Source organism: Mus pahari, chromosome 3 (assembly GCF_900095145.1).
Source record: "Mus pahari chromosome 3, PAHARI_EIJ_v1.1, whole genome shotgun sequence".
Taxonomy (NCBI): domain Eukaryota; kingdom Metazoa; phylum Chordata; class Mammalia; order Rodentia; family Muridae; genus Mus; species Mus pahari.
The window spans coordinates 147,134,164-147,147,604 of NC_034592.1; the positions used below are offsets into that span (position 1 = coordinate 147,134,164).

General features: G+C 51.1%; 2 protein-coding genes across 2 annotated transcripts in view; one reads left to right on the top strand and one right to left on the bottom strand.

Annotated features, from left to right (window-relative positions):
- Nucleotides 1–69: 69 nt before the first annotated feature.
- Nucleotides 70–5,860, top strand: Ctsa (cathepsin A). The gene is made up of 15 exons (XM_021192666.2): nucleotides 70–169; nucleotides 345–523; nucleotides 635–746; nucleotides 1,015–1,065; nucleotides 1,154–1,240; nucleotides 1,473–1,628; nucleotides 1,924–2,015; nucleotides 2,682–2,766; nucleotides 3,239–3,330; nucleotides 3,442–3,517; nucleotides 3,607–3,746; nucleotides 4,292–4,367; nucleotides 4,875–4,964; nucleotides 5,113–5,217; nucleotides 5,416–5,860. The coding sequence occupies exons 2-15, from the start codon at nucleotides 345–347 to the stop codon at nucleotides 5,497–5,499; spliced, it is 1,425 nt and encodes a 474-aa protein (XP_021048325.1). The 5' UTR covers nucleotides 70–169; the 3' UTR covers nucleotides 5,500–5,860.
- The window catches only part of Pltp (phospholipid transfer protein), a 19,809-nt gene continuing 12,165 nt past the window's right edge, over nucleotides 5,798–13,441 (bottom strand). The window contains exons 11-16 of the mRNA XM_021192663.1: nucleotides 10,910–11,074; nucleotides 10,751–10,818; nucleotides 6,731–6,773; nucleotides 6,561–6,624; nucleotides 6,341–6,417; nucleotides 5,798–6,103 (exon numbers count right to left, since the gene is read on the bottom strand). Of these exons, the coding sequence (XP_021048322.1) occupies nucleotides 5,981–6,103; nucleotides 6,341–6,417; nucleotides 6,561–6,624; nucleotides 6,731–6,773; nucleotides 10,751–10,818; nucleotides 10,910–11,074 (540 nt within the window). The 3' untranslated portion in view covers nucleotides 5,798–5,980. The remainder of the gene's footprint in view (nucleotides 6,104–6,340; nucleotides 6,418–6,560; nucleotides 6,625–6,730; nucleotides 6,774–10,750; nucleotides 10,819–10,909; nucleotides 11,075–13,441) is intronic.

Below are 13,441 nucleotides of genomic sequence, written 5' to 3' on the forward strand. Positions count from 1 at the left end.
AACCTTCAGGGCCACGCACTTTGACCACTCCCGACCCTCAGGCCCACAGATTTAAAAAAGTGAACAATGAGCAAACTGTCACGTGATGCCGATGTTCACGTGACCAGACCTACACATGACTTCCAGTCCAAAGGCGCTTCCTGGAGAGTAAGGACGCAAGGAAACAGAGGTACGGAGATCCAAACTGGTGGGCAGTGAATGTGGCTCTATGGCCCGGAGTTGGATCCGGGCGGGGGCTTCTCCCGGAGATGCGCGCTATCGTCTCTCCAGGAACTGCTGCAGCACCGAAGCGCAAAGGATCTGGGGAAGTGGTAAACATCCTCCACCGATGTTTCCTCCTGCAGATGCCCCGAGCCGCACTGTCTCCACTGCTCTTGCTGCTGCTCCTGTCCTGGGCGTCCCGGGACGAAGCAGCTCCGGACCAGGATGAAATCGATTGCCTCCCCGGCCTGGCCAAGCAGCCCTCTTTCCGGCAATACTCCGGCTACCTCAGAGCATCGAACTCCAAGCACTTCCACTACTGGTGCTTGGCTTGGCCCTAACTAACCTAGGAGGGCATGATAACTGGGCGGGCGAATTCTACCGACCCCAGGCAGGACGGGGACTCACACCAATCCTGCCCTATCTTTCCCAGGTTTGTGGAGTCGCAGAACGACCCCAAGAACAGTCCCGTGGTGCTTTGGCTTAACGGAGGTCCCGGCTGCAGCTCTCTCGATGGGCTGCTTACAGAGCACGGCCCCTTTCTGGTGAGTTGACCGACCACTGTCCCCCTCCCCCATGAGAGAGGGCAGGAGACTAGGAAGAGACAACTCAAGAAAAAGGCAGGAAGGGGAAGGAGAGAAGGAAACTGTGGCCTAAGTTTCTTTCCTCAACAATTCTGTTTTGTTTTATATGTTTTACCCTAACTTTCTGTACCTCTCATGGAGTGTGAGAATACTGAAAGGAAACGCACTGTGGCTCTTTCCACCCAGCTGCTAACCGGCACACTCACAGACCTCTGTCTTTCCTCCCTAGATCCAGCCAGATGGTGTCACCCTGGAGTACAACCCCTATGCTTGGAACCTGGTACTCCTGGAGCTGTGGGTCTCCTAGGGGTGTCTGGGTACTTGAAGGGTTGGGGACCCCTCTTCTGCTCATTCCCTCCTCCCCCTAGATTGCCAACGTGCTGTATATCGAGTCCCCAGCTGGGGTGGGCTTCTCCTACTCTGATGACAAGATGTACGTGACCAATGACACAGAGGTGAGTCTGTTGCCTGACCACCTGCCCCATCCCGTTTCCCCAAAGATGGCTTGATTAGGAGGAGAGCGTGACCTCAGAGTCCACTTTGGGCCCTGTCATGTGCTCTGTGGTAAACTCAACCAATCCACTTTCCTCTTATATAAAATAAAATGGGTTGAACTCATTATCTCTGAAGAGCTTTCTAGCTTAAACATCATCAGGTCTCCTGACCCTTCCATCTTGGCATCCTCAGGTGGCAGAGAACAATTTTGAAGCCCTGAAAGACTTCTTCCGCCTCTTTCCGGAATACAAGGACAACAAACTTTTCCTGACAGGAGAGAGCTATGCTGGCATCTACATCCCCACCTTGGCTGTACTGGTCATGCAGGATCCCAGCATGAACCTTCAGGTGCAGGGCGGCTACCTGAGGGAAGGGAGGCTCTACGGGGCTGTGACCTAGGATCAGCGAGGTCAGCCTACTGGCCCGCCACTGGCTACTCCGATAGCTTGCTTTGCCTCCCACTACCGGAAGCTCACCTGTCTGTCTGGGTGCCACTTCTGTTCTTTAGAGTGAATGACCTTCCCCACCCACCCACTCCCACAGACTACTCAGCTTCTAGATTGCAGGTCTGGGTTGTAGGTCAAGGGAGGGTCCCCCTCGCTCTCGCCCTTCGGATGAGCCGAGCAAGCTTCGCGTTCCGCAGGGGCTGGCCGTGGGCAATGGACTTGCCTCCTATGAGCAGAACGACAATTCTCTGGTCTACTTTGCCTACTACCATGGTCTTCTGGGGAACAGGTAAAGGGAGAGGGACAGTTGGGCAATGTCTAAGGCGGGGCAGGTCATGCGATCTCTGCATGAGATTCCCACTCTTGGTTTATGTGCAGGCCGGGGCTGGAGTTGGCCAAAGGTTTGATGCTTTAAAGGCCAAGACTAGGGTTTGTTTGTTTGTTTGTTTGTTTTTTCAAGACAGGGTTTCTCTGTGTAGCCCTGGTTGTCCTGGAACTCACTCTGTAGACCAGGCTGGCCTCGAACTCAGAAATCCGCCTGCCTCTGCCTCCCGGGTGCTGGGATTAAAGGCCTGCACCACCACGCCTGGCCAAGACTAGGGTTTAAAGAAACTAAGGCAGCTAGACATGGTGATACACAGCTGTAACTCAGCACTTGGAAACGGGCAGAAGAATCCTGACTTTTTAGGCTAGCCTGTGCTATAGAGTGAATTTAGGATTTGAGCCCAGGCTACATAGGAAAACCTCTCAAGAGCTTTTTTTTTTCTTCTTCTTCTTTTTAAAAAGGCACTGGGAGGGACTACTTCTATGGACTAGGGGGCAAATCCTTGGAAACTAGGTTTGGTAGCCTCCATATCTTTCCTCCCTGCCTCCAGGGGTCAGGGTCTGATGGGAGGGAGGCCACTGCACCCTCCTAGCATCGCCAGCCTCAGCCTCAACCCTTTCTGATCCACAGACTTTGGACTTCACTGCAGACCCACTGCTGCTCTCAGAACAAGTGTAACTTCTATGACAACAAAGACCCAGAGTGTGTAAACAATGTGAGCTTCTGCCCTTCGACCCCAGTCCCAAGAAAGGGATCCCACAGCCCCTCCTTGGGGACCTAGCTCTCCCACTCCATGGCTTCTCTTGATGGCAGTACTGGGGATTGAACTCCGGGCCTCATGCATGCAAGACAAGCACTCTAACGACTGGGCTATCGCTCCCGCTCACCCCATCAGCTTTTCTGTCCTGAACCTTCTGATACTGCGGCCTCCTCTGGGAAGTCCAGTGAGGAAACTAGAGCCAAGGATGCTTCGGCCGCTTGCTTGCCTTAAGTCACGTGGCAGGGAAAAGTCGAGTTAGGGCTGAACCCAGATCTGGGAGATTCCTTCCATGACCATTCTACCTGAGAAAAACAGGAGGTGACAGGTGGTGTCGGGAGATGAGGTAGGAGGACACTTGGTCCTGAGAGTAAGCAGGGAAGGCCAGAGGGACATGGATCCGACAGACGAGGGCGGTTTGTCTTCACAGCTCCTGGAAGTGTCTCGAATTGTGGGCAAATCTGGCCTCAACATCTACAATCTCTACGCCCCGTGTGCGGGTGGGGTGCCCGGCAGAGATAGGTAGGTGCTGCTGGGCATGCCTTGGGCTAATAACTACCGCCTCTAGAGGCCCAGCACCCATCCTACCAGTTTTTTGTTGTTGTTGTTCATTTGTCTGCCTGTTTCTGACAGATATGAGGACACACTTGTGGTCCAGGATTTTGGCAACATCTTCACTCGCCTGCCACTCAAGCGGAGATTTCCTGAGGTACGAAAGGGTATGAGCTCTCCCTGGGGGAGCAGATGGGCTAGAGAATTAAAGGCCCTCTCATCCTATGTCCATGCCCCCCACCCCAGGCACTGATGCGTTCTGGGGACAAGGTGCGCTTGGATCCTCCCTGCACCAACACCACAGCCCCTTCCACCTACCTCAACAACCCATATGTTCGGAAGGCTCTCCACATCCCCGAGTCGCTGCCCCGCTGGGACATGTGCAAGTGAGCTCCTGTGGCCACTCACGGTGCAGGAGATGGCCACCAGCTGGGGTTCTGTAACTAGGGCTCCTCCAGGAGGAGGAGGGGGTAGGGACATTGGGGTGAGATTTAGTTGTTCAGGATATTTAATGGCCTTGACCCCTAGCTTGATTGACAACCAGTTATCTCTGACATTTAATGAGTAGGCGCTGTCCCCACTATGGCTCCATTGCCACCTTGAGCTGCCCAGTTCATCCTGCGTAACCAACCCTAGCTCATCAGAACCCAGTTAAGTGTTTCCTGATGGGCCGGTGCCTTGCTTCGTCATTACCTGCCATTACACTGACATCTGTGGGTCCCTCCACACTAAGCACCAGTTAGTTGTGTCCCAGTCACTGAAACAACCAAAAAAATGTGCCCACGCATCTCCAACTCCAGTTCAGATAAAGAAGTCCTAGAGAGCTGATACACCCAAAGTTGGGAATTGGGGAGGTCCCACCTGTTGACTGCCCTCCTCATTTCCCTGTTTTGTTCTTTTTCCCTACATCCTATGCGCATGTTCCCGGCAGCTTCTTGGTGAATTTACAGTACCGCCGCCTCTACCAAAGCATGAACTCCCAGTACCTGAAGCTGCTCAGTTCACAGGTATGTGTGTGCACAACACAGCAGGCCCCAGAGACATTGTGTAGCGCCTCTGTAGAGCTTGCCCTACCACGCCCTGGTTGTTGCTTTATGTTGTTATTCTCAGACTGTCTTGCTCTGTAGCCCAGGCTGGCTTTGAACACATAACAATCCTATCTTGGTGCCAAGGACTGGCTCTGGGGAGAGTTCTCAGCTAGCTGTTTTTTTCCCTCTGTCTGTAAGATGAGGCTAATCCGCTGGCCATGATGAGTCATAGCTGTAAGCTCAGCCCTGGGGAGACTGAGAGACCCCAGTTCTAAGCCAGTCTGGGCTCCATTGTCTTATTTGGGGTATCGTGATCTTCTATACATTAAAACATCTCGTTGGTGCATACTGGACATGTGGTATACAGCCTGAGAATTTCAGGTTTCTGTTCTTAGCTGGACTTCTGAATCCCTGGTAAGTAGGGCTTGAACCTGAAAGGGCTGGGGGTCCAGCCCACACTTCAGTTTTCCCCTTGTCCTACTCCAGAAATACCAGATCCTGCTCTATAATGGCGACGTGGACATGGCCTGCAACTTCATGGGCGATGAATGGTTTGTGGATTCCCTCAACCAGAAGGTAAAGTTGACGGGGAGCTGGGCTGGTTAGGGTGCCAGGCGAGGGCAGACCTGGAGAGGAGCCTCCAGTCCTGAAGTCTTAAGGGCAGCTTTAAGCAAGGATTGGGGTCGGGGGGAGCCACTGGCTATCGTCTTTCCTGATGGGACAGATGGAGGTGCAGCGCCGGCCCTGGCTAGTGGACTACGGGGAGAGCGGAGAGCAAGTAGCTGGTTTCGTGAAGGAGTGTTCACACATCACCTTCCTCACCATCAAGGTAGGACTCTGAGCCTAGTGAGGGACAGCCGGGGCCAGAGGGGGGGAGTGGTGTGACTTCCCCACCCCCTCTGATCATTCTGAGTCACCCTTGATGCCTTGGGCGAGCTTGCAGGGTGAGGAGGGGAAGAAGGAAGCGGCTGGAAGTGAGGGGTGATGCGATGGAGGTCCAAATCTCTCATAAACCTTTGCTCCCCAGGGTGCCGGACACATGGTCCCCACGGACAAGCCTCGAGCTGCTTTTACCATGTTCTCGAGGTTCCTGAACAAGGAGCCTTACTGATAGCAGCTGCAACCCATGGAAATCCTCAGTACCTGATCAGCCCCTCTCGGCCTCTCTCAGCAGAGAGGAGTCCCTCCCCTCATGCCCCTGTGGGGCTGGGGCAAGTCCTGTTCTAAAACTGCTCAGACTTCTCACGGCCCGGTGCATCCCAGCCTGGGCCTCAGGGAGTCACAGCCTAGGACTAAGTGAGTGCTTTGTTCCCGCTATGATAGGGTGGCCTGACCTCCCCGACTGCATTCAAAACAAAACAAAACAAAACATCCCAGGACCCCAAAAGAGCTAGAGAAGCTCAAGGAGAGGGGTGGATGGATTGTAATTGATGTTTGACTGATTATGGAATTAAATTGGGTATAGCTTCCAACTGGGTTCCTCTCTGTGGCGCCGGGACCACTAAGGCAGTAGAGGGTAAGGGGTGGGCAGGGGGTGCGGAGAAGACTCAGTTCAGTTCCTGAATGCCAGCCGCCCAGGTGGGGTGATGGGCTCAGGCAGCTGCAGCAGAGGGTGGGGGGACACTGGAGGCCACAGCATCAGCGGGACGGTTCTTGTCAATCACTTCGCGAAGCCCTTTGGCAAAGTGGAGGTCAGCCCCAACAGTGACGAAGCCCTGCGGGAGGGGAGAGGGAGCCTCGCTGGTTCAGTTGTTTGGAGACAGCCTCCAAACACAAAACTCTCGAGCAAATCCCCTCAGGGACCCCAGCTGCTTCGCAGTGTATGGTCTCTGGAGCCTGGCTCTGTTTCTACATTAAATCTAAATAAAGCAGCTGGTGTTAGGGGGTCTCGGGAAAGCAGACAGCACTGGGGTGTGGCAGGGATTACGGCTTCCTTTCCACAGTGTACTTACAGCGTGGTTGGTCACCATCTCATGCACGAAGTTGATACCCTCAGGAAGGGGGATCTGCACCCCACGCCAGGTACGCTCTATTGGATGGGAGAGGCAAGCTCAGCCAGGGTGTCCATCAGTCCGTCCGTGTCGTCATGCCCACCCCATCCACACCACCACCACCACCACCACCCATCGTTAGTCCATGACCCCACTCCATCCTCCCACCCTCAGCCCCTACCGTTCAGCAGAGGCATCACTCCGATTTGCAGCAGTGTCTTCAGTGGGGCCTGCAGTGGGATCAGCTGGGGGGGAGGGGAGGACACAGACAGCGCATGCGCATGTGGGTTGGTGTGAGCCGCCAGCTTGCCCCCCGAGTCCCGGACCCACCCTTTGCCATTCCCAACTCACCGCTAGAGACTCCAGCGCAGACTGATCTGAGTAGATTTGAAATCTGGGAGAGAAATGCACAGTGAAACCTGGGAATACCCTTGCCTTGGGCCCTACCTAAAAGATGGCCCCAAGTGACAGCCTTCCCAGTCCCACCCAATCATCCTTCAGGTGGCTGCCATTTCCCAGGTGTGCCTTCCTAAGTGCCTTTATCTCTGGAGCCCCCTTCCTTTAAGCCTCTGCCTTTCTTTCTTTCTTTCTTTCTTTCTTTCTTTCTTTCTTTCTTTCTTTCTTTCTTTCTTTCTTTCTTTCTTTCTTTCTTCCTCCCTCCCTCCCTCCCTCCCTCCCTTCCTTTCTTTCTTTCTTTCTTTCTTTCTTTCTTTCTTTGGAGACAGGGTTTCTCTGTGTAGCCCTGGCTGTCCTGGAACTCACTCTGTAGACCAGGCTGGCCTTGAACTCAGAAANCACACACACACACACACACACACACACACACACACACACACACACACACACACGCCTTCTGAGTGCTGGGATTAAAGGCGTGTTGGCTAGGTAAACAAGTATGGTTTCATCTAACAAAATTCCAACAATCTTTACTCCCTGTCAGATACCAAGCTTATTCAAAAAAACTAAAATGGCACTGGCAAAATGGCTCAGTGTGGTGGGTAAAGTGTTTGATCCCTAGGGCACACATGGTAGAATAGATACTGGACAGGTTGACCTTTGACTATCACATGCACTGTGTGACACCTGAGTCCCCTCACACATAAATGCATAAGTTCATAGGCACGCACACACAGGAGTTAATTACAAAAAGGAAAGCCAGCCAGCAGTGGTGGCCCATTTCTTTAATCCCAGCACAGGCAGGTGGCTTTCTTTGAGTTTGCGATCAGCCCCCTGGTGAGATTTTTTTTTTTTTTTGTCTCAAAAGGGGTTTGAAGAGGGGCACAATACTGAAGAGATGGCTCAGAGGTCAAGAGGGCTTCCTGATCCCCCTGAGTTCAGTTCCCAGCACCCACGTCCGGCAACTCACATGGCTTGTAACTCCAGCTTCAGGGTATCTGAAGCATTCTGATCTCTCCAGGCTCCCGTACATACGCAGCACACACCACACCACACACACCATGCATACACACATCACACACATCAAATAAGAGGACAGGAGAAAGTTGATGGATGGTTCAGTGACTTAAAAGCTCAAGAGCTCGTACTGCTCTGGAGAACCAGCACCCATGACACACAATTTATGTCCTGGAGATGTCCTGGAACTACAGAAAACGGCATTGCTTTTGCACCTGCATGCACACATACATACCCACACAGACAAATTTGAGAGCTGCCAAGGTGGTGTGGAGCCCCAGCTTTAACACTCCCCGAAGCTGTTTGGAGCCTCAGCTTTAACACTCCCCCAAACCTGTTCCCCAGATCATTAGAAATGTGGCCAGTAAAGAGCCTTTGTTCTCTAAGGCCACCTGGGAGTCTTCTGTTCCTCCGCCTGACAGATAGCTAGGCAATTATCTCAGTTGCCCCAGCCAGGCACCCATCTTCCCGTGTTTGGGACCAGGAATGTGCACCAAAAAATAGCTTATGATCCCTCTGACATAAACAAGTCAATCATGTGTAACCGTGCCAATTCTTGCTAGCCCCAACCCCTCCCCCTACAAAAACCCCTAGCTTTCCAGCCTCGTGGTCGGTGCCTCTACCTCCTGCTTGAGGTATGCATCGGCCTGGAGCTCCGCCATTAAACTACCTCGTGTTTTTACATCAAGATGGTTTATTCGCGGTTTTTGGGCATCACCTTCTCGAGACTAAAGGGGGAGGGCTCCCCACGAAAGTCTTACAGTAGCACAGACCTTTCATCCCAACATCCTATCTTTTTTAATCTCCACATTCAGGGAGTAGACAAGCAGATCTTTGTGAGTTCCAGGCTAGCCTGGTCTACATATTAAGACCCTTTCTCATTCAAAACAAAACAAAAACAGACAATGGTGGCTCACGCCTTTAATCCCAGCACTCAGGAGACAGGCAGGTGGACCTCTGAGCCTGAGGCCAGCCTGGTCTGCAGGTGAGTTCCAGCACAGCCAGGGCTACACAGAGAAACCCTGTCTCAAAAAACAAAGTAAAACAAAAGAACAATAAGCAAAGAAACAAAGGAAAAGCTGAAATGTTGGATTGGGGATGAAGAGCAGGTACAAAGCCAGGGTTCCATTCCCAGGGCCACATAAATATACATATATGTGCCTTTGGGGGGAGAGGGGAGAGAGAGAGAGAGAGAGAGAGAGAGAGAGAGAGAGAGAGAGAGAGAGAGAGACTGACTGTATAAAGGTACACGTGTATAGGGGTGGAATTTGGACATGTGGAGGATGGTAACACCATCCACCATGTTTTGAGCCAGAATCTCTTATTGGCCCAAAGCTCCAGCATTTGGCTAAGCAGACCTGGGAGTGAGCCCCAGGGATCTTCTATCTCTTTCCCCACTGCTGGGATCATAAGCCATTGCCTCTACTTTCAGTTTTAGGGCTCAACCTCAAATTCTTTCAGATCAACTCTCCAGTCCTTGGGGTGGTTGTTTTGTTTTTTGGAGTTGTGGAGTTTGCTTGAAACAGTGTCTTGCTACATAGGTTAGTCCTGGCTGACTTCAAATTCACCTCAAATGTCCTACCTCAGCCTCCCTGGTGCTAGAATTACCTGGCCGAGCTGCAGTACTGTGAACCACCTAGTGACTCAGCCCTCACTCACAGTCCTGAGAATCTGGGACTATTAGAAATTGTTACAGATGACGAAACTGAAGCTGCTCACGTAAATAGCTTGACGTTACATGGCTGTGTGGGTCAGGGCCTACCTTTGTCTCACTTCAACCTGGAAGCAGCGCAGTAGACTTATCTACACTAACCACTGTTAATGAACTGTGACTTTTGCAGCCCAACCGCGGCTGAATTATAATTATACGAATGTAGCCACCGGCATATCCTGGGGCGATGCCATTAACTACTCAGCCCTAGGAAGTACAAGGTAGTCACCTGTATTTAGCACAGGAGGAAATGAGCCTTGGGAAGATGCAATGACTTCCAGGTTCCTGCTGAGCTGAGCTGAGGTTGATACTCAGACCAATGTCTCCATCCTCTCTGCTATGTGACTGCAGGAGTGTCGTTTACCCTTACTGAAGCAATTTGCTTGTCTCTAAGAACACCTGCTTTGCCTGCTTCTAGAAGGCAAGAGAATGCAAGGGTGTTGGTCTAAGAAACCAACCACTGCTAGGCACATGCCTGTAATCCCAGCACTCCGGAGGCAGATCTTACATCTTCTCTGAGTTTGAGTTTGAGTTTGAGGCCAGCCTGGTCTATACATCCAATGCCAGCCTACCTAGTGCTACATAGTGAGACATTGTCTTAAAAGAAAAATAGAGATAAAAAGCGGTTTGGGAGCTGGGAGTTGTAGTTCAGTTGGTATAGTGTCGCCAGGCACTAGGCTCTGGGTTCTGTTCCTGAGCATTGTATAAACGGGACATGGTGGCATGTGCCTGTAATCCCAGCACACTGGAGATGCAAGCAGGATTGTCTTTGGCTACATGGTCAGTTAGATTTTGGATGTGTAGGTGCAGGTACGTGTTTCCCTGGCATGCATGTGAAGGTTAGAGGACAGCGGCCAGGGTATTTGTCCATAGCCCTTCCCTCCTTTTGTTTGAGACTGGTGTTTCATCGGCCTGGAAATTCACCACATAGGCCAGGCTAGCTCTGCTCTAAGATTGCAAGGATCCACCTATCTCCGGTCATCATCCCTGGGATTAAAGGCATGTGTCATGTTTAGCTTTTTCCATGGGTTCTAGGGGTAGGGCATCTCTGCATCCTGCTCTCTCTCTCTCTCTCTCTCTCTCTCTCTCTCTGCATGGTCTCACTACATAACTCTGGGTAGCCTTATAGAGTATTAGCCCAGCTTTAGCCCCGTGGTTCTATTGAGCAGGCGTCACTATCCTGGAGATGCTCAGGTTGGGAAGTTAAGGACCCAACCAGGATCCTTATCTCCTTATCGACTGCATACCTTCGAAGGTCCAGCTTCGCTCTCAGCGCCTTGCCCCGGAGTGTCAACTTAGCACTGAGACGGCCTTCCTGAAGGAAAGGGCGTGGGGATGTTAGAAACCGGAAAAGACCCACTTCTCACCGACCCTCCCCCCAGGTACCCTCGTCCTGGGGTCCATACCATGGTCATCTTGGACAGCTCCACTTCAGGCAGCATGGGCGGGGCCAAGGTGATGGTGACACTGGCGGTGACGGAGATGGTGGTGCCTGACGGCTTGATGGTACAACGTGGAGGGCTCGTGGCCTCTAACTTCAGCTTCAGTGGGGAGTTAATCACTGTTGGGCTCTGGAGGAGGCAGAGTTAGGAAGGCAGATCATGGTGGGTGCACTGGGGTGGTGTCATGGGACAAAGCCTCAGCCCTTTCAGAGGCAAGGGGTTGCAAGTTCAGATGATGGAGTGCCACCCCACCCCCTTCTAACCTACATACACCCTGACCCTGTAAGGCTTTGACAAGATAAAAGAAATCATTAAAACCCTAGATTGATGAAATAGATTCTATTGCTGGTGAAGGGAGAAAGTTTATTACGCCCCAGTAGCTTAGGAACATTTTTATAGTTTGAATACTTTTTGAATTTGTGTTTGCGCAGGCCCTGATTGTTGTGTGAACTCATGCGTTTGCCGATTGTTATAGCTTTTTGCCAAGAATTTGTGGGCTTTGGTTGCTAGGCTACAGGTGAAAAACTTCCCTGGTAACCTGCTCCTGCACAGGATTCCAACCCCTCACCCCTCCTATACCCATTCTTTGTAAATCATCTCAAATCAGGAAACTAAAACTTGTCAGATTGATGGCCCAAGGCCATGTGATTTGAAAATCCCCGATTCCCTAGTCCCTTCTTCCCCCTGGAGGGTCCATAAAAAGAAAGGTCCCTCTCCCCTTTGGGGGTCAACTCTACCCCCTGTGTGGGATACAAGTCTTCCCCAGAGCTCTGGCACCCCAAATAAAGCCTCATGTGATTTGCATCAAAGACGGTCTCTTGTGAGTTCACGGGGATTTGTGCTGTCTCCCCGTTTTAGGGAGTCTTACAACCCCAGGAATTAGTCAAAGTGGGATCCTTCCTTCCTTCTCTTGAGATGGGCTCTTGCTTTGTTGCCTAGCTGGTCCTGAAACCCTGGACAGCGGTGCTCCTCTGGCTCAGCCTTCAAATGCAGAAGTTATAGCACACATCCCACTCTGACTCAAACATCAGTTGGGACTCCCTAGGTACGGCCTTTTTGCTTAAACATCCCAGCCCTGGCCTCCTCATCTCCAGGCTGCTTGCTCTACAGGCCGTGTAATACTATTAAATGCATAAGCTTACTCATTGCTAAACATGATGCTGAGCTGGGTGTGGTAGCAAAACCTGTCATCCCAGTCTTTGGGAGGACAGACAGGAGGATCAGGCAGCTTTCAGATTTATATGTATGTATTTTAGCCTGGGATAATGAGATCCGGTCTCAAAAACAAACATCCCCTTAAGCATGATTCTGACCACAGCATATATATTAGCTCATTTAAGTCTCAAACAACCAAGTATTCAGGTACTATTATCCTCACTTTGTGTGTGTGTGTGTGTGTGTGTGTGTGTGTGTATCTATTCGCATGCACTTATTCCCTGCTAAATGTCAACTCTAGGTGGCTTCCTTTGTCACTTTTACATAACTAACATTATTTCTTTTCTTTTTTTGGGGTGTGTGTGTGTGTGGGTTTCGAGACAGGGTTTCTCTGGAGCTCACTTTGTAGACCAGGCTGGCCTCAAACTCAGAAATCCGCCTGCCTCTGCCTCTCAAGTGCTGGGATTAAAGGCCTGCGCCACCACACCCGGCCCAACATTATTCCTTGAGACAGAGCATCGCTCTGAACCTGGAGCTCATGCATTTAGCCCCACTGGGTAGCCAGTAAGCTCGGGGGAATTCTCTTGTCTCCTCACCAGAGCTGCTGCTCCCAGCTCTTTACAAGGATGCTAGGGACCCAAGCTCAGGTCCTCAGATTTAAGGCAAGTGCTCTGCCAACTGAAGCGCTCCCTCTGGGAAACTGAAGCAGACAGGCTAAGGTCGTGCAAGGTCATGAGTTTGTTCAGCTGCAGAGTGACAGATGAATGAATGCTTGCAGCCTTGACAACACAACCCGTGCTTCAAACTACTCAGCAGTCGCATGACAAAGACGCCGATGGCAGTAACAACACCAGCTGTTTCAGGGGACACGCGCTCTGTAGCAGTGCTCTTCTAATTACACGTGTTACCTCACTGGAAACTCATGACAGGCTTACAAGGTTGGATACGTAGGGCAGGCTAGCATTACCTGGATTTTTGTCATTTAAAAAATTGAGCTAAGATTATGTTCACTTGCCCGGCATATATAAAAATTTTATGTATATGGGTAGTTTTGTTCGAATGTAGATCTGTATATTACATACATGCAGTTCCCTCAGAGGCCAGAAGAGGGTACTGGGTCCTCTGCACAGTTGTTAACCATCACATATGTGCTAGAAACCAAACCGTGGGTCATCTTTGAGAGCAGCAAGACCACTGATGGAGCCCCATGGAGCAATTTTTTTTTTTTTTTTTTTTTTACAAAATTTGCAGACTAGGGATGGAACTCAGGGCTTTAGGCATGCTATGCTATTCTACCAACTGAAGTATATCTCTAACCTCCAGTTAAAAAATTTTAATTTC